The sequence below is a fragment of the Dermochelys coriacea genome, chromosome 4 (genome assembly GCF_009764565.3).
Source record: "Dermochelys coriacea isolate rDerCor1 chromosome 4, rDerCor1.pri.v4, whole genome shotgun sequence".
NCBI classification, from domain to species: domain Eukaryota; kingdom Metazoa; phylum Chordata; order Testudines; family Dermochelyidae; genus Dermochelys; species Dermochelys coriacea.
Genome location: NC_050071.1, coordinates 23,130,136 through 23,151,489, shown reverse-complemented (window position 1 = coordinate 23,151,489; position 21,354 = coordinate 23,130,136). Strand labels below are relative to the sequence as shown.

The window sequence follows — 21,354 nt, the reverse complement described above, 5'->3', positions numbered from 1 at the left end:
AAACTTTCAGATTAGCCATACCCTCTTGTTCAAGATTCAGTTTGGGATGCCCTTAAACTAAAGCTCATATTAGGGACACCCTTAAGTTCTGTTTAGCGGATGACCTCAAACTACAAATGTAAATATTCCATAAACCAAGATGTCAGGGACAGGAGCCACCTATGCAGGAGTCCATATATAAGGGGAAACCAGGAATGTTCTAAATCGTGTCACATCATAATGGGGAGAACTTGGGTTACAGAGTTCCTCACACAAGCACACACCCTCAATATTTATTCATATTTTCCAAGAAACACTCACCTGGCATTCAGGATAATCGGACCAAATAAGTGGACCATACTCTAGTTCTGTGGGAATTAGTAGGAAACAAACTTCCCTCACAGGTTGCAAAACTGCTCCACAGCCTCTACTGCTGCTTCAGAAGTGTAGCACAAAACAGGCTTGCTTTGCAAGATTGAGGTGAGATGAGACATAACTAGTGGGATAATATAGAGACAGATGGATTGGCCTTGTTCCCCTCCATCCCCATCCGCAGATACTCTGATACACACCAGCAGTGCAGATACCCTCTGTAGCAGGGGTCCCCAACGCGGTGCCCGTGGGTGCAATGGCGCCCGCCGGGGCAGTTGTGTGCACCCGCAGGACACCGCGCCTTCAAAATGCCGCTGAGAAGCGTTGCCGTTTCTTGGTGGCATTTTGGTGGCAGGGTGTCTGGCGCCCGCCACAGTCTTCTGGGAATAGGAATATGCTATTCCCACAGAAACGTTGGGGACCACTGCTCTGTAGGGTCCAGGGATCTCCTAATCTATGCCAGAGTAGAACTGCACCAGTTCAGCTGGGTAATGTCCCTCTGCAGCTGCAGGATTTATTCCTCACTGATGGATAACTGAGAGGATATATTTCATTGCTAGGTATGTCTTGAGATATTGATTTACACAAAACAACCGAAAAAGAATTGTTAAAGGAAAATGACCACTAACCAATTTTTAACCTATTACATTTTGTGGCGTGATCGTTATACACAGTATTACTAGTCATTAGTTAAAACTAAATACTCAGTGAGCATTAAAGCTGATAAGCTCACACATAAATGAAAGCAGTGCATTGAAATTGTTGGTGAAATTTGTTAGCGAACAATTTAGTGCATACTCCGTTGACAATGAATTCATTTTTGGACTGATATATGAATGTTGCCATTTGAAAATGTGTACATTTATTAATGTGTTATTTTTCTGCAAGATCCGGAAGCCAGAATGTTTATCACAATCTTAAAATGCCTGTATGCGTCCACTCTCTATCTGCTTATTCTGAATCTTTTTGATTTCACCTTGTGTTAACTTAACCGAACCCTTGCCCTAACCTTCTGTTATATCCTCCGTCATCTGTGGTCTCATCTGAAAAATCATTAGTGGAATCTTCTATTTCTAACATCACTTTACCTCTTGAATGTTCTTTTCTTCCCCTGGTAACATTATCAGCCTCTGGAGACCCTGTGACTTCTGCTCTTCCTGCTGCTTCATTTCAACTATAGTTTATTTCAATAATTTTCAAACCCCTAGCCTTTCCACTCTTTTTTCATCTGCCTCCTTTTCTAATGGACCATTTCCTCATTTACTACTCTTTTTGATTCTTCAAGGAAACGTGACAGGCTAGTTGCTATAGTTAACATCAAGTAGGATAAAGGAAGATTAATCTTCTTGAATTGTGCACAAAACAGTACTACAGGTGACATTTAGGGCATTGAGAGTTCTGTGAACAGAGTTGTACATGTTCTTGGTTGAGATTTAAAAGACCAGATTGAGCCTAAAAAGCCATTTTCTCACCTTCAGCTGTTTTGTGAACTCCAGCTAGTGGTCACAAGACAGAAGTAGTCACTGATTGTTATCATCGTCCACAGAAAAACTTGGGGAATATGTAGAAGTATTATTGCTGGGTACTTCCTTTGAAATTACCAGCAATAAAATACTTAACAATGCTGATATTTTAAATGTCACCAGGTTTCACATCACTGATCTGAATGAAGCAGTTAGAACCTCTCTTAGAGCTCTTATTTCAAGTCTTTTGCAGAATCAGAAAGACATTACTTCATCAGCTTATTCATATAGAAGGTCATCTTTCCAACCATTATGGCTAAAAAAAATTTTTTTTTAATTAAAGCTTTGGATCAGAAGAAGCTGATGGGGATACCAGCAGAGTGAGTCTCATGTGGAAGATAGGGTGCAGAGACTCGTAAGTTTTAAACAAATCACTTCACTCAGATATCTGGAATTATATTAGGTGAACTTTTGTCACATACACCAAGAAAATATTCAACAGCTCTTCATATTAAGTTCCAGTGTCTATATAAATATATAAATTTCAATATCAAATTTGTTTTGTTTTTTTGTTTAGGCATCCTACTGAACTGTTTCTGAACTTGTAATGTTGCTTTTAGCACATGTATTGCCTTCTGATTACGTGGAAGGTCTCATAAATTAAGAACAAAACAATATCTTTCAGCTGCCTAGAAACCCTTATTGAGATTACTGCATGTCTTATCACTGCACTTTTTCCCCATATAACACAAGTCACTCCTTTGGTGATTTATTCACTTTAAAGACCTTCACTGCCCTCTGCTCTTTTGTTCTAGTAAGGCTGACATTATCACTCAGAAGTTCAAGATGCAGCTAGCTTGCTAGTTTCAAACTCTGAAAGAGGAAAACAAGGATACAATGAATTTTCTTCCCTCTTTTTGCTAATATATATATGCCTTGTATAATAGCAATGACTTCCATTGCTTTACAGTTTGTACAATATATATATTATATATATATATATATTCTTACAATTGAAGGGATACTTCAACCACACTTTTGCATTTAATTAACTGCAGCAATCATTTATTATTTTGCTGTGCTACAAAGGAAGTGAAATGTGTACTTTAAGTGGAAGCAATATAAAATAATTGTTTTAATTTCATTTCTAGGTACTTCCATGGTACAAAATTTGCTACCCGTTTGACTCTCCTTGCTCAAACAGAGAACACTTTCTTAAAAAGATTATTCTAATTACTTATTAATGTAGTGCCAATAATCTACAACCAATAATGGAGTCCCTTTGTGCCAGACAATATACAAATACATAGCAAGGGATACCAGCCCCTACCTAAAGAGCATACAGTCTAAACAGACAAGTGAGATAAAGGTGGAGAGTAGAAACAGAGAGGTGAAGTGACTGGCCCTTGGTAACATAGCAATTTAGTAGCAAAACCAGGAACAGAACCAAGGTCTTCTAAGTCTTGAATCAGTGCCATATCCACTCGAATTCACTGCTTCTCCCAGGTCGCCCTCTCCATGTCCCAGATTGCTGGGCACTCCCTTTTAACCATGAAAAATACTCTATGGAGGTTACCATTCTTTCTACCAAGCCTTAATACAGTTGAGAGGGTTGGATCGGGGGGCAGGAGCTAAGGGAGTCCTCAGTCAGAAAATGTCTTGTTGAACTTAATTATTACTTGATTTATTCCAGTTCCATTTAATAAGTCCCACACATAAATATGCCAATTTTAACAAAATATTTTCAAAAACCTTCTTTATTTCAACTTATCCACTTATCCTACATTACCTATCATTTTCCACCATACTGAATTTCCTCCACATACAGTTCCTCTAGCATCTCCTATCTCAGTTAGCTCCAATCACACTTTCTTTAAAGTCTATGACAACTCATTTCCTTTCTTGTGTATGAGAAAGTTCCTCAGCATATTCCTCACTACTGTGTACATAAGATGATCGGCTAACTTTCCTGATCGGAAATTTACTCTGTAGGAGTTTAGCAAGAGTATTATGCATTATTCTGCACCCCATCTAAAGTCTTCAACCATGAAATACCACCTCTACTATACTGATCAAAAGAATATCATATCAAAATGCCTTACAAACTACATAAGCAAATTGATAGCTACAAAAAAAAAAGACAATTTCCTGTCAGTCTGCAAAGCAACACTCTCTCCATATGTCATCACCACCAGCTGTAGCACAATTAAACTCAACAGTCCACAGGTTTTTACAGGAATTAACAACAAAAGCACACTTCCCTTTAGGGCTCTTAAAAAATTAGAGTGTTCTTTAACTTCTACACACCTTCAAACACTAAACTAAACATGGAAACAGTAGAAAAGAAAGAAATCAGATACAGCAAAAGGAAAACAATCAGCATGAGCTATGACCTAATTAAACTGAACAATTTTCAGGTGTATGCAGGAGAATATATGATACGCTTTGATTTACCTACATCAAGCAAATCTCTTTAGAGCTTTTACAAAAAAGTTCACTTCTGTTGTGGCTCAATTTTAAAAAGAATGCTCTTTAAATTTGTTCAGTGATATGCATCATTCACTCCATAGCACCTACTGACAAAATGGGGCACCTCAAATTAAAAAATTGAGAGGTGAAAATTGCAAAAATGAAAAATAAGCTATCAAAAATTCTTTATCCTCTGAGCTCTGCTGTCCTTGAAGCTCTTCTTGATATTCTTAACTTTCTCAACATATTTTAGGCCTTGTCTACACAACCAAGTTTGGTCGACCAAAGTTCGCTTTCATTGACAAATCCCGCCAACCAAACTCCCCTGCTTTGCTGACAAAATAAAATCACTTTGATGAACATAACAATGGCCATACTGGGTTAGACCAATGGTCCATATAGCCCAGTATCCTGTCTTCTGACAGTGACCAATGCCAGGTGCTTCAGAGGGAATGAACAGAACAGATAATCATCAAGTGATCCCATCCCCCTGTCGTCCATTCCCAGCTTCTGGTAAACAGAGGCTAGGGACACTCCAGAGCATGTTTTTGCATCTTTTCCCATCCTGGCGAATAGCCAGTGATGGACCTTCCTCCATGTACTTATCTAGTTCTTTTTTAAACCCTCTTTTAGACCTGGCCTTCAAAACATCCTCTGGCAAAGAGTTCCACAGACTGATTGTGTGTTGTGTGAAGAAATACTTCCTTTTGTTTGTATTAAACCTGCTGCGTATTAATTTCATTTGGTGACCACTGGTTCTTGTGTTATGAGAAGGCATAAATAACACTTCCTCATTTTCTTTCTCTACACCAGTCATGATTTTATAGATCTCTATCATATTCTCCCTTAGTTGTCTTTTTTCTCAGCTCAAAGTCCCAGTCTTATCATTCTCTCGTCATATTCAGAAATGACTAAACTGTTTTCATTCAAACATTGCAAAAGTAATTTTTGATAGATACCTATGCTGAAAATATTCAGCCTCAAAGGTTAACATTTCAGATAGTTATAAACAACTGAAAATTAGGAGTCGTTATAGAAACGTATATAACCTTTAGTACAGGGTCTGGGTCACTCCTCCTGTAAGCAAAATGTTTTTAAAAAAGTTCAGAGTCTGAAAAATATACAAATAATATGAACAACATTTAAAAATATTATCCATTGAGACAGTGTTGGATAAAAATTACTAACTTGAGTTACTAATTGGGTTTTTTTGGGGGGAGGGCGATGTTTCAGTACTCTGAGAAAAGTGGAACCAGTATGTTTAAAACATGAAATAAAAAAATACAACTACCCAATCTCACAAACTTAAAAACTGCAATATCCTGAAGAACTAATTGGGGAAAGGGACAAAAATGAACAAAATAAAATGAATTTTTATAATTTTGCTCTCTCAGAATGAATATATGAACATTTATTAATTAAACTAGTAGAAAGATTGGATACCACAGTATAGTGGTCAACATGCAAAGACTCATAGATTTAACATTCTCTACTCAAAAAATTTAAGAAAGTGTCTTGCTCTGACATTAAGCAACCGCTAATAAGCTCTGTGATTATAGGGAAAGCACTAACCATGAAACATTAATTGAACTTAACAGTAGTCTTTTTTTAAATCTAGGACAGTATTTACAAGTATTGGCATGACTAGTCAATACCACGCCATATTACTGGCAGATGGTCAATTGCCATATAAACCACTCCAATCTACTAACTGGCAAAAAGTTATTTATTTTGTCTTGTAAAAGAAAATTTGTTGTTAAAGCTATTCATACATAAGACTGGACTGGGAGTTTCTGTCTATAATGTGAAAAGGTTACTAACTGATTTAAAGGTGCACTTTTATTTGTAGTTTTATTTATCCAGAGCTTCCAAATAATTTAAACACCACCTAATGGACGGCCATATAAATGAGAAGCATGTATTCTGAAATTCAAGACACACAATTTGGTCAATGATATGGCTGTGCTTGGTACATTCTGGGGGACATCAGAACCACTGTTTTGGAAGAGGGTAGAACCTTTACATCCTGCAGTGGCTAAACAGGGTAGGCAGCCAGTCTATTCACCAAAAGGGTTTTGTTTTTTTTTAAATAGCTTTGTATTTACTTAGCTAGCTTCCTTTAAGTTGTCAGATGATGGGAATAGGCAAGCAGGTCATTCTGATTAATTAGTCCAGGAGGAAGAGGAATCACATAGCTGCCCTAAAAGGCAGGGGTTAAACATGTTACAGACCAGGAGGTCCACCTGAGAAGGAAGCAGAAGGCATCGGGAAAAGTGATTCTTGTGGCATATAGTTCTGGTATAGACAAGTTTCACTCAAGGTTCATTCCAGGCTAAAACTCAAAAGTGAAATGAATGAATCAGGTATGAAAATTTTGTGAACTGAAACTGGAACAAAGGGTTCATTGAAGCCCCTTCAAACTGAAACCAATGACTCCTGTTCAATATTACAAGCATCCAGCTACCTTTTCAAATAGTGCAACTCAGAAGAATGAGAGTTGGGATTTAGTTTGGGTAAGTACACAGAACTTTGGACCTGAAACTCTGCAGAATTAGGCTGCAATTCATGCAAGGTTTTTGTCCCTTCCCCTGCAGGTTCAGTATGAAAGTCAGTTGAGAAACACAATTTTCTTGCAGCATTTTTGGACCCATTCCTATCAAAGTTTAGAAGTGCAAAGGTGGCAAAAATGATGGGGAAAACAAACACCCTGTCATAAATATAAAGGGAAGGGTAAACACCTTTAAAATCCCTCCTGGCCAGAGGAAAAACCCTTTCATCTGTAAAGGGTTAAGAAACTAGGATAACCTCGCTGGCACCTGACCACAATGACCAATGAGGAGACAAGATACTTTCAAAGTTGGAGGGAGTGAAAAACAAAGGGTCCATCTGTTTGTGTGATGCTTTTACCCGGGACAGAACAGGAATGGAGTCTTAGAATTTAGTAAGTAATCTAGCTAGATATGCGTTAGATTATGATTTCTTTAAATGGCTGAGGAAATAGGCTGTGCTGAATAGAATGAATATTCCTGTCTGTGTGTCTTTCTTGTAACTTAAGGTTTTGCCTAGAGGGGTTCTCTATGTTTTGAATCTAATTACCCTGTAAGGTATTTACCATCCTGATTTTACAGAGGTGATTCTTTTTACCTTTTCTTATATTAAAATTCTTCTTGTAAGAAATTGAATGCTTTTTTCATTGTTCTTAAGATCCAAGGGTTTGGATCTGTGTTCACCTATGCAAATTGGTGACAATTTTTATCAAACCTTCCCCAGGCGGGGGGGGGGTGCAAGGTTTTGATGAGGATTTTGGGGGAAAAGACGTTTCCAAACAACGTTTTCCCAGTAAACCCCGTCAAACGTTTGGTGGTGGCAGTGGAAGTCCAAGGGCAAAGGGTAAAATAGTTTGTACTTTGGGGAGGTTTTAACCTAAGCTGGTAAAAGTAAGCTTAGGAGGTTTTCATGCAGGTCCCTACATCTGTACCCTAGTGTTCAGAGTGGGGAAGAAACCTTGACATGGTGGCAGAGTGATGGGATCAACTTGAAATCATTTTGAGATTTTTTGAACCAGAAGCACAGATTTGAAAAGGAAATATTTTTTTTTTCCTTTGGGCTGCTGGAAAGCAGTTTAAACTGAAAACAGTTAGAGTTTTTTTTTCTCTGCTTGGGGGCCAGAGCAGAGACAAAAGGGAATTGTCTTTTGTGAGCTGGAGTTTTCTCTACTTAAAGGCAGGATAGTTAACCTCCTGCAGGGAAATTCACCAGTCTTCACAGACCTGAAGTTTTTTTTTTTGTTTTTTGGTTTTTTTTCCTAAGAGCAACTAGAGAGGTTGTCTGCCTATTTGCCTGGAGCCAAAAGTGTTAGTTTTTTTTAGGATTTCTCTGTAGGTTGAAAATCACTATCAGAGAATATAGGTATCATATTCAGCACAGCAAAATTTCACAAGCCAAGTTTTTTTGTTTGTTTTGGTTTTCTGTCTAACTCTCGGGTGTAAAGTTAGTTAAAAACAGAGAGGTTAGGATGACAGACACCACAGTTCAACAAAAGCTGGAATTAGCCAGATTTGAGGCTGAGGAAAAACAAAAGGAACATGAAAGATAGAAAGAACTCATGCGGATGGGAATGGAGGCAAGGGCCAAAGAACTGGAGGAGAAGGAAAAAGAGAGGAAGCATGTGGAGGAGGAGAAGGAAAAAGAGAGGAAGCATGTAGAGGAGGAGAAGGAAAAAGAGAGGAAGCATGCACTGGAGATGGAGAAGGCAAAGGCTCAGCAGAATATTCCAACAAACCCTAGCAATCCTTCTCCAGGTACCACTTCCCACCCCAGAAAGTTCCCCACCTGTAAGGCAGGCGATGATACCGAGGCCTTCTTAGAAAACTTTGAAAGGGCCTGCCTTGGGTACAGCATCTCTACAGACCAATACATGGTAGATGCATGGTACCAATAAAAAGGCCGCAGCAGCTCAGTGGACCCTTAGCTGAGGTGGCGGCTGAAATGCCTAAGGAACACATGAACCAGTATGAACTGTTTAAAACCAAGGCGAGAGTCAGAATGGGGCTAACCCCTGAGCATTCCCATTGGCGGTTCAGAGCCCTAAGGTGGAAACCAGACATGTCATTTACCCGACATGCCTACCACATTGTGAAACATTGGGATGCCTGGATATCAGGAGCAAGTGTTAAATCTCCAGCAGATTTGCCCTTCCTAATGCAAATGGAACAGTTGGAACATAGAGGGTGTTCCTGAGGAAATAGAAAGATACATCCCAGATGGGAAGCCCAAAACTGTAATCGAGGCAGGGGAGATTGGAGCCAAATGGGTAGAGGTTGCAGAGAAGAAAAAAACTGGTCGCAGTTGGAGCGGATACCAGACGGGACAACCTCAGACCACACCCTACTACTGGGGGCTGCCCAACGCCCCACCTACCCCCCAAAGAACCCTCCAGCCACCTTATCGTCCCGCCACACCGTTCTCCAGCAACCCATCTCGCCCCAGTGACCTGTCAGTTGGACGATGTTTTAAATGTAACAAGCCGGGGCATGTAAAGGCCAACTGCCCCAAGAACCCCAACAGATTACAGTTCATTGCACCGGAATCACCCCAGAGGTCCTCAGGCCTAGCTACCTCCCAGATACCCTTGTAGCGGAGGGAAACTGTGAGTGTGGGCGGGAAGAAGGTCACCATGTGGAGAGACACCAGAGCACAAGTGTCAGCTATGTTTCCTTAGTGGACCCCAATTTAATCAACCCAGAGATCCAAGTGACGATTCAACCCTTCAAGTCCAACTCTTTCAATTTGCCTACAGCCAACTTGCCTGTCCAGTACAAGGGCTGGTCAGGAACGTGGACTTTTGCAGTCTATGATGATTATCCCATCCCCATGCTGTTGGGGGAAGACTTGGCCAATCATGTGAAGTCAGCCAAGAGGGTAGGAATGGTCACCCGCAGCCAGACTAAACCAGCCGTCACACCTAGCGCTGTTCTGGAAACTTCTACCAGGACCCGGACCCCAGACCAATGTCTGCAACAGCAGTAGTGGATCCAGTCCCAGAGACCCAGACAGAGCCAGCCCCAGAACTGGAATCGGCGGAACAACCAGCACCAGACCCATTGCCAGCACTGAATCCAGTACTTGCAACCCCAACCCCAGAGGGCCCCACTGAACCTGAACCGGTAGCAGCCAATAACTCTACACAAGAGGCTCAGCCGGAGCCTGAACCCCAACATAGTGCACCAGCGGAGAGCAGTTCACAGTCAACGGAAACAGCCCCATCCCCTACATCGCTTCTAGAGAGACCAAGCATAGGTCGACAATCCAATGAGGAAACGATGTCTCCAGCATCAAGGGGACAGTTCCAGGCTGAACAGGAAGTAGATGAAAGCCTCCAGAGAGCTTGGACGGCAGCACGGAGCAACCCACCGCCTCTCAGCTCTTCTAATCGATCCAGGTTTGTTGTAGAAAGAGGACTTTTATACAAGGAAACTCTTTCTGGTGGACACCAGGAAGATTGGCTTCCTCAGAGTTAGTTAGTTGGTAGTTCCAACTAAGTACTGGGTCAAGCTCTTGAGCTTAGCCCACCATCATCCTAGTGGCCATGCTGGGGTGAACAGGACCAAAGACCGGTTGGGAAGCTCATTCCAATGGGAGGGAATGGGCAAGGATGTTTCTACCTATGTCCAGTCTTGTGAGGTATGCCAAAAAGTGGGAAAACCCCAAGACCAGGTCAAAGCCCCTCTCCAGCCACTCCCCATTATTGAAGTTCCATTTCAGTGAGTAGCTGTGGATATTCTGGGTCCTTTAACGAAAAAGACACCCAGACGAAAGCAGTACATACTGACTTTCATGGATTTTGCCACCCGATGGCCGGAAGCAGTAGCTCTAAGCAACACCAGGGCTAAAAGTGTGTGCCAGGCACTAGCAGACATTTTTGCCAGGGTAGGTTGGCCCGCCGACATTCTGACAGATGCAGGAACTAATTTCCTGGCAGGAACTATGGAAAGCCTTTGGGAAGCTCATGGGGAAAATCACTTGGTTGCCACTCCTTTACCACCATCAAACAAACGGCATGGTGGAGAAGTTTAATGGAACTTTGGGGGCCATGATACGTAAATTCGTAAACGAGCACTCCAATGATTGGGACCTAGTGTTGCAGCAGTTGCTCTTTGCCTACAGAGCATTACAATATCCCAGTTTAGGATTTTCACCATTTGAACTTGTATATGGCCGTGAGGTTAAGGGGCCATTACAGTTGGTGAAGCAGCAATGGGAGGGATTTACACCTTCTCCAGGAACTAACATTCTGGACTTGGTAACCAACCTACAAAACATTCTCCGAACCTCTCTAGCCCTTGCTAAAGAAAACCTACAGGATGCTCAAAAAGAGCAAAAAGGCTGGTATGATAAACATGCCAGAGAGCGTTCCTTCAAAGTAGGAGACCAGGTTATGGTCTTAAAGGCGCTCTAGGCCCATAAAATAGAATTGTCATGGGAAGGGCCATTCACAGTCCAGGAGCGCCTGGGAACTGTTAATTACCTCATAGCATTCCCCACCTCCAACCGAAAGCCTAAGGTATACCATATTAATTCTCTAAAGCCCTTTTATTCCAGAGAATTAAAAGTTTGTCAATTTACAGCCCATGGAGGAGATGACGCTGAGTGGCTTGAAGTGTCTACTACGAAGGGAAAAGGTGAACCTCTCCATGACCCTCGGGTGTATTCAGCAACAGCAGATCCAGGAGCTGTGCACTAGTTATGCGCTGACGTTCTCAGCCACCCCAGGACTGACTGAACGGGCATACCACTCCATTGACACAGATAATGCTCACCCAATTAAAGTCCAACCTTACCGGGTGTCTCCTCAAACTAAAACTGCTATAGAACGGGAGATCCAGGATATGTTACAGATGGGTGTAATCTGCCCCTCTGGCAGTGCATGGGCATCTCCGGTGGTTCTAGTTCCCAAACCAGATGGGGAGATAAGTTTTTGTGCGGACTACCGTAAGCTAAATGCTGTAACTCGCCCCAGAGAACTATCCAATGCCACGCACAGATGAACTATTAGAGAAACTGGGATGGGCCCAGTTCATCTCTACCTTGGACTTAACCAAGGGGTACTTGCAGGTATCGCTAGATGAATCCGCCTAGGAAAGGTCAGCCTTCACCACACGTCGGGCTGTATGAATTTAACGTATTCCCTTTCGGGCTGCGGAATGCACCCGCCACCTTTCAAAGATTTGTACATGGTCTCCTAGCGGGATTAGGAGAATATGCAGTCGTCTACCTTGACAATGTGGCCATATTTTCGGATTCCTGGGCAGAACACCTGGAACATCTACAAAAAGTCTTTGAGCGCATAAGGGAGGCAGGACTAACTGTTAAGGCTAAGAAGTGTCAAATAAGCCTCAACAGAGTGACTTACCTTGGATACCAGGTGGGTCAAGGAACTATCAATCCCCTACAGGCCAAAGTGGATGCTATCCAAAAGTGGCCTGTCCCAAAGTCAAAGAAACAGGTTCAATCCTTCATAGGCTTGGCTGGTTATTACAGATGATTTGTACTGCAAAACAGTCAAATCGCTGCCCCACTGACAGACCTAACCAAAAAGAAAGAGCCAAATGCCGTTCAGTGGACCAAAGAGTGTCAGAAGGCCTTTAACCAACTTAAAGCGACACCCATGTCTGACCCTGTACTAAGGGCCTTAGACTTTGGTAAACCGCAGATGTGTCCGAGCGTAATGTGGGAGCAGTTTTAATGCAGGAAGGACTGGATCAAGAATTCCACCCTGTAGTGTTTCTCAGCAAAAAACAGTCTGAGAGGGGAAGCAACTGGTCCGTCAGTGAAAAAGAATGTTACGCCATTGTCTACATTCTGGAAAAGCTACGCCCATATATTTGGGGACGGCGTTTCCACCTGCAAACCGACCATGCTGCGCTATGGTGGCTTCATACCGCCACGGGAAGTAACAAACAACTTATTCGGTGGAGTTTAGCTTTCCAAGATTTTGATTTTGACATCCAACACATCTCAGGAGCTTCTAACAAAGTGGCTGACGCACTCTCCCGTGAAAGTTTACCAGAATCAACTGGTTAAAATCGTCCTTGAGATGTGGAAAATATCTTTAGTCTTTATATACTAGATAGTATATTTAGAGGTGCATGTGTCTTATTAACTCTGTTTTTTCCTAGAGCACCTGGAAGAAATCCCAGCCAGCATTTCACCCTAGCTGTGATTTGGGGGGTGTGTCATAAATATAAAGGGAAGGGTAAACACCTTTAAAATCCCTCTTGGCCAGAGGAAAAACCCTTTCACCTGTAAAGGGTTAAGAAGCTAGGATAACCTCGCTGGCACCTGACCACAATGACCAATGAGGAGACAAGATGCTTTCAAAACTGGAGGGAGCGAAAAACAAAATATGTCTGTCTGTCTGTGTGATGCTTTTGTCCGGGACAGAATAGGAATGGAGTCTTAGAATTTAGTAAGTAATCTAGCTAGATATGTGTTAGATTACAATTTCTTTAATGGCTGAGGAAATAGGCTGTGCTGAATAGAACAAATATTCCCGTCTGTGTGTCTTTCTTGTAACTTAAGGCTTTGCCTAGGGGGGTTCTCTATGTTTTGAATCTAATTACCCTGTAAGGTATTTACCATCCTGATTTTACAGAGGTGATTCTTTTTACCTTTTCTTATATTAAAATTCTTCTTGTAAGAAATTGAATGCTTTTTTTCATTGTTCTTAAAAACCCAGGGTTTGGGTCTGTGGTCACCTATGCAAATTGGTGAGAATTTTTATCAAGCCTTCCCCAGGCAGGGAGGTGCAAGATTTTGGTGAAGATTTTTGGGGGGAAAGACGTTTCCAAACAACGTTTTCCCAGTAAACCCCGTCAAACATTTGATGGTGGCAGTGGAAGTCCAAGGACAAAAGGTAAAATAGTTTGTACCTTGGGGAGGTTTTAAACTAAGCTGATAAAAGTAAGCTTAGGAGGTTTTCATGCAGGTCCCCACACCTGTCCCCTAGAGTTCAGAGTGGGGAAGGAACCTTGACACACCCATATGACTCAGAACTTCTTTTCAACAGTTTGGTTGTAAAAAGAGGGTGTGGGGTTTTTTGTTTTGTTTGTTTTAGGTTCAGTTTGTTTTGTGTTTGGAAGGAGTGGAGTGTGAGAGTGTATTTGTGTGTGGGGGGGGCGGGGTTTCAAGGCTTTTCCTAAATATTTTGTTTGTCTGAAATGGTCAAAGCGAATGAGTTACAATGGTGATAGCTAGAAGTGAGGAGAGGCTGATTAATGCAATGTTTATTTGTAACCTGTAGAGATTATGATGTTGAAGAGAAATGGCGTTTTAGTACTTGCTTTCTGAAGTCATTCTGAATTAACTAATAGATAGCTTTTCTTAGGAAAAATTTTTCACAGTGAGGAGTACAAAATGAAAAACAACCAAGAAAGGAATGAATTTTGTCGCTCATTGATCTTGTTCCTTTTTTCTTGGTACTGTATTAACATAATGAATTTATCTTTGAACACCATGTGGAGCAAATATCCTCACTGAACAAAACAATCAGTAAATATTTTCATTTAACTAGTTTCAGAGTAGCAGCCGTGTTAGTCTGTATTCGCAAAAAGAAAAGGAGTACTTTTTTCCACCAAATGCATCCGATGAAGTGAGCGTAGCTCACGAAAGCTTATGCTCTAATAAATTTGTTAGTCTCTAAGGTGCCACAAGTACTCCTTTTCTTTTCATTTAACTAGGTTTCTTCTTTCGTTGCTAGTTTGTCAAATCTTGACAGCATGCCTCTAAACTACAGTCTCTTTGGTAGATCTTAGAGGACAAGATGGTGGATGCAGATGTGCCTTTGAAGATTTTCTGCAGAGATAGTTTCCATTAACACTGGTGCAAATACAGAGTAATTCATATTACAGGAGGATTAGAAAAGTTCCATAGGACCAAACGCATATGGTGATGAAGTCAGCCTGGTCCCTACTTCTCCATTTGCTGTTGGAGTGAATTAATCTGCACCAGCTCCGATCTGTCAAATAATTCCCCCCCGGGGGGGGGAGACGTAGACTCAGGGCTCCACCAACTCCCCACTCTCTGCCTGTGACATGGGGATTAATGGCCCAGCAGAGGCTCCTTTCCTCCCATGCTCCTACCCATTATATGAGTGGTAAGCTCAGGGGAGTAAGAGAATGCTTTATGGCTTCTTACTCCCCTGTACAGACTCACAGCGAGAGTCACCATCTGGCCCAAGAATTCTAGCGAATCCTTCTGGTTTCTTCCCTAGTAAAAATTCTACACGACTTTTCCATAAAGGATTGAGATGAAGAGATATAAAAACAAAGGTAATTCTAGGTGCAAACCTAACCAAGAGGGAGCTCAAATTTAGAAAGCCCTGAAAGGTGTTAAATGTTATGATGAGATTTTTTTCACCTTACAAAACAGTGGATGTTCCTCAGAATTACAGGTCTCTTTTTTACATATACTCATAAATTACATTGCTAAAATATTGATATGGTCAGATCTGGTTAATTCAAGCCAGTTTTGCTTCTCATTAAAATTTAACAAGAGGCTGCTGCATACATGATATATTCTCTTTCAGAAGTTAGGACACAGAGAATAAAGAGAGCATGAATTAGGTTGGAATGTAAGAGCAATGTAATTCGATCAGAAACAGAGCAAACATTTGGAGTGGGAAGAAAAACTATTTTGGGGCTAATGGTAAGTGATGGAAACCCTGACAACAGTCTTCCTGAGAGGAATTGAATGTGTGTAACAAACTTCCCCAACTCACCACCTTCTTTTGCTGTATTGGGGCACAAGCTTTTATGAGAACACCTCCTAAGCTGTCAATGCACGTATCATAATGTAACTGTAATCTCTTAGTTGGTCTGTTTTGCATTCCTCATGACTATTCAGAGGGCTTATGAACTGGACCACCTGTTTGGGCAATGCGATAAATTTAACCTTACATTTAAATCTATTGTGAAATGAAAGAGTGGTTTAGAGTAACTGCATTAAAAACACTTTACAAAGTCATTTCTTTGTGCACCAGCAGTACATGAACCGTACCTTTAGATCAATATAAGATCCAGCATTATTTAGTCTGGAAGAGACAGCAGCATGCAATAATACTGACAACAGCAACAAATGTCTTTCTGGGAAATATTGAAAGCAGTGACTTTGTTTTCAGGCAGTAGACCAGCTAGAAGTAGTGAGAGCAATCTTTTCACCAAGAAGCTCAAAGAGGACAAAGTTTGCAAATTGTTTAAGAATTCATATCTAGGACCCAAAACTTTCAACCCAAATATTATTAAATGTTTACTTATCAGGAAACCACCAAAGCATAACACTAGTGAAAGAGAGATTATAGGTTTATGAAGAAATAAAACAAGTTTTGCTTACTGCAGAGCCTAAGCCCCCAGTGGTGAATTAAGTTATATTCATAAACAAAAATCTTTGTTATAAAAGAGAGAGGGTTAAAAGTGTATTTAAATGGAGTCCAACTACCTCCTAAACCAATATCATATTTCCTTCCAATAATTCTAATGCCATAAATGAAGCTTGGAAAAGAATAGATAAGAGATCCTGCCAGTTCCCCCACTGCCATATAATCCTTCATTTCTCATTAACACCACAATTTGGAGGCACAAGTGGAGGAATATCAAATAAGAGTACGGAGGTGGTATTATTTGTGTGTATGGCTTGGTGAGACTGTTACTGGAATAGTGTGTCCAGTTAAGGCATCCACAGTTCAGAAAGAATGGTAACAATTGGGAAAAGGTTTTGAAAAGTCCTTCAAGAATTACTGGAGATCTGGAAAACATGCCTTATAGTGAGAGACTTCAGTTCAATTTATTTAATTATCCAACAGATGGTTTAAAGGTGACTTGATTATGGTCTACAGATACCAATAAGAGAAAAACATTTCCGGATAGTACATTACTTTTTAATCTAGTTAAAAGGTATGAGATCCAAATGCCAGAAGTTGAAGCTAGATAAATTCACACTAGAAATAAGGTGCAAATTTTAAATAGCAAATGTAACAAATGAGTGGAACATCATATCTAGGGATGTGGTGGATTCACCATCACTCAAAGTCTTTAAATCAAAACTGGATGTATAAAAGTCATGCTATAGCTCCAAAAAAGTTATGGGGGCTTGAGGAAGAAATTACAGGGTGAGGTTCTATAGTCTACATTATGCAAGAAGTCAGACAAAAAGATCATAATATCCCTTCTGGCCTTAAAATCTATGAATCAATGAATCATTCTAAGACTCTATGAACTTTCAATCTTATTAAAAACTGTTTTGTTTGTAAATATCCCAGTTTTTTGAATGAGCAGCAAAAATTTAAACAGAGTTGGTATGCAAAGTCTACATGAGGCGAGGCATGCACCAGCAGATAGGGCTTCAAAAGAGGACTCACCTCTGCAGATTTACTATGTCCATAGGTAAAATGTGGGCGTAGGTATGTTTGGGTCAGTGGAGAGGAAAGGAGGGGGAGCCTCTCATTTTGGGGCACTGGCACATCAGCATATAGATTTTCTCTGCCTTGGCCCAGCCTCCCAGGATTCAGGACTGGAGCTTTCTGTGCATCATCCAGAAAAATAAGCAGAACCAAATGATGGTGAAATGACAAATAGTCTTTAACTAACGGATCAGAGACCCTGGATTAATGGCTTATTGCAACAATCTGTAACCCACTAATCCCTTCTTTTTGTCCTATGACCACAGATGTGTTAACAGGCCACATTACCTTGAATGGGCTCTTACAGTATGTGCAAACTACCTATGCCAAACAATCTGGTCCACCTTACATTTTTCTATAACACTCAGTGAATCTCTCCCAGACTTGAAGAAGCAGCTGTATGTGGCTTGAAAGCTTGTCTCTCTCACCAACAGAAGTTGGTCCAATAAAAGATATTAGCTCACCCACCTTGTCTCTTTAACGAAGTCTCTTAAGCAGTATAGCAACAAAGCTTGTTCCCCAGCTTCCAGGGTTTTGTCTCAGGATTTTTCTGTATATGTCTTTTCTAACGAGTCCCTAGATAACCTGCCTACCATAGCATGAGGTTTTTATATTATAAATATATTATATATTATGTTCATATTCCATATCTTTATCATGTCCATACTAACCCTCGTTCCATGCAGAGATAAAGGGTTCTGTATTAAAAGTGATGAAACTTAAGAGGTACTACAAATACTAATTTTACCACTGGCATAATCAATGGAAAATAGTTAAAAGATTATTTTCAATTAATTAATTACATTTCATTTTAATCAATCATTTTTAATTAATTTTCTCCTGGAAAAGGAAACCAGGATCTTGATTCCAACCTTCTGGAGCCTAACTTCATCTGGAGTTAAACTACAGAGCTCAAAATCTGCTGGTCCAAGTATGGGACCCAGATTGCTTGGTTTGGCCAGTTAAGGAGCTGTGGTAGTCATACCATATCCTCAGGGGATGTAAATTAGAGTAACTCTATTGAAGTCATGAAGTTTCTGGAAAACAGGGGAGTTTTCACAACAGAATATGTGCATGATATTTTTCCTCCCCTCAAAAAATACCAGAAGTTTGGGTCCTCCTGATTTTGGTTGATTCAGATGACATTTATCCCTACTTTATCCCTGTTGCCATCTTACTGGGGGAAGAAAAGCAAAGAAAAAAAAATCTGCATCCAAAGATTTGATTCAATCACATTGATTGTTCGACAATTAAACATGCTGGAACAGATTATTTTTTTATTGTACTTCAGAAATAGACTAGGTTCTTCCAAACCTATAACTTAAAAAGAGTATGGCCCGTGAGACTCGGGGCATCGCAATATGTTTGCCAATAATGAGCCAGTCTAACATCATCTATGTGGAGCTTCAGTGCCTCAAAGTAGACTGAAAATATGGTTTTGTAGTTCTGTTTCTCAGAAGTACTCAACAGCATAGTTCTGCTCTATATCATTTGACAACACTGGCACAGACCTTTAACTCTGTGAAATGGAGACTAAAGGATGTTTGCGTAATGTCCATTAGGAATCTGCTTTAGCAATCTGTTAAAATAGGAATCTGTTCATCTGAAATAGTTTCCTGCGGTGCTTTCAGGAGGTTATGACGGTGACACAAGAGTTTTCCTTTGTACTCTTGTTATCTTGCAGTGTACATACAGTAAATAGAGGGTGATTTTCTATTATTTATAGAAAGACTTTCAGAAAAACTACAAAATGGTTGACCACACTCACTCCAAAAATCACAAAGCCAAAAAGCTTAAACACACAAACAAGCTGAAATACTTAACCAACTGAAAGGAGGGAAATACAAAGTAAAATGATACCATTACAAGGGCTGGAGTGATGTAGAATGATGCAGAAGCACAGCAAACAAGAAGCTCCTTCATCAGTTGAGGTCTAGAGGAAAATAAGCAGAATATTCAGAGAGGCACTGGCTTATTACACACTATCCCACTGCCGAAGGGGTCATAATTCTTTAACTGCTGCAGGTGTTTTGCTCGTCTTGCGCTAAGGCTCAAAGATTCAGGAGCGAGAACCCTGGTAGATGGTGTCTATCGAGAAGACAGTGCTATATCTTGGGCCCTACCAAATTCATAGTCCATTTTGGTCAATTTCACTGTCATAGGATTTTAAAAATCATAAATGTAATGATTTCAGCTATTTAAGTCTGAAATTTCATGGTGTTGCAATTGTAGGAGTCCGGACCCAAAAAGGAATTGTGGGGAGGAGGGGTCGCAAGGTTATTGTAGGGGGGAGTTGCTGTACTGCTAGCCTTACTTTTGCACTTCTGTTGGCGGTGACGCTGCCCTCAGCATTGGGCAGCTGGAGAGCAGTGGCTGCTGGCTGGCATCCCAGCTCTGAAGGCAGAGCTGTCGCCAGCAGCAGTGCAGAAGTAAGGATGGCACGGTATGGTATTGCTACCTTTACTTCTGTGCTGCTGCCTTCAGAGCTGGGTCCTCAGTCAGCAGCCGCCACTCTCCGGCCGCCCATCTCTGAAGGCAGCAGCGCAGAAGTAAGGGTCGCATGATATGGTATTGCCACCCTTACTTCTGCACTGCTGCTGGCGGGGCACTACCTTCAGAACTGGGTGCCCAGGCAACAGCGGCCGCTCTCTGGCCGCCCAGCTCTGAAGGCAGTGCAGCAGTAAGGGTGGCAATACCACGACCCCCTAAAATAACCTTGTGACCACTCCGCAACTCCCTTTTGGATCAGGACCCCCCAATTTGAGAAACGCTGGTCTCCCCTGTGAAATCTGTATAGTAGAGGGTAAAAGCACAGAAACGGCCCGAATTCACGGGGGAGCAGGAACCAGATTTCATGGTCTGTGATGCGTTTTTTCATGGACATAAATTTGGTAGGGCCCTACCAAAAACAGGGTGTTTTTCAAGAAGCAGCTGCTGACTCCACACAGAAGATTTTGTAGGTAGGCCTGCCCAGCCATTTTGCAGTGTTTCCGATTTGTCTGGGAATTGTGACTTCTATAGGATGTTAAATATTTGTTTAAATCAAAAAATTAAGAACAAAGGACACAAACCCAATAGTTTGTATATTCTGATTTTTTTTTAAAATGGCAAAATGTAGGGAAGCAGGAGTCTCAGTCTCTTCAAAAAGTGAGAGAGACTAACTACCATTATTGGTTAAATGGAAGTGCATGAATAAGTCAACACAAGATATCTAAGTGTTACGTTTTCCACAAATATCTCAAATGAAAACATTTACTTGATTCTGACCCTGTGCCTTTTTGGCTGCAAAAATCCAGTGAAGGTTCTGAAGTAGGATTGGGTCTAAATCACAAAATCTGAATCTGAGTTTGGGTCCAGATTTCAGATTCTCCCCTTCCCCAAATTCAGTGGATGTTCAGATTTGGGTTTCTAGTGGAGCCCATTTCTAGTGCAAATTCCTTGAAACAGAAGAGAAATGGAAGAAGATTTAAAATCAATTCTCAAGCTGTTTTTTTCCCCATTACTAGGTACAAAATGCTAGAAAATGGGCAAGGGTGGGGGAAAAAAGTCTATTCTAAATAGCAATGAAGCTCTGATACTGAAATCTACAGTGTGTAGAAACTCAAAGATAACTAGAGGAAAGCAACCCCCAGGAGATTCTATATTAAGGCTACAGATGTAACCACAAGGACAACAGAGCGAACTACAGTCGATGGCTATAAGCTATGCCAATTAAATTAATGGGCAAAAATGATGTTATAGCTGTCTAAGACGACTGCAGTTACTCAAGAAAAGTTAAGGAAACTTAGGAAAGTTAAGCAGAGTATTCAAGGAACAGATTTCTCAGATTTATTTGACAGAAGAGTTAGGGATAATGATACTGTGCCAGCTGAAAGAACAAAGACTACATTAAAATATTGAATATACAATGTGCCTAGGGAGTTTAGAAAAGACCAATTTTCACTAAGACAATATTCAGAATGGTATGCTACTCTAACGGCATTTTTGCCTGGTTGTTAGTTCCTCACCCTATTTATACAGTCTACCTCTGGTCTCTGGCTCCTGCTTCCATTAAATTCAATGATGAACTCTATTTTTAATATCACAAACCTTATTTTTTAACTAGATAACCAAATT

General features: G+C 40.8%; 1 protein-coding gene across 5 annotated transcripts in view; it reads right to left on the bottom strand.

Moving 5' to 3' along the window:
• Positions 1-21,354, bottom strand: part of CCSER1 (coiled-coil serine rich protein 1) — a 1,112,896-nt gene that overhangs the window by 100,415 nt on the left and 991,127 nt on the right. Inside the window, exon 11 of one of the 5 annotated variants that reach the window (XM_043512608.1) lies at positions 19,120-19,171. The exons of the other annotated variants lie outside the window; for them this stretch is intronic. Coding sequence (XP_043368543.1) covers positions 19,161-19,171 — 11 coding nt within the window. The 3' untranslated portion in view covers positions 19,120-19,160. Of the gene's footprint in view, positions 1-19,119; positions 19,172-21,354 lie in introns of those variants that run through there. 5 annotated transcript variants of the gene reach the window in all.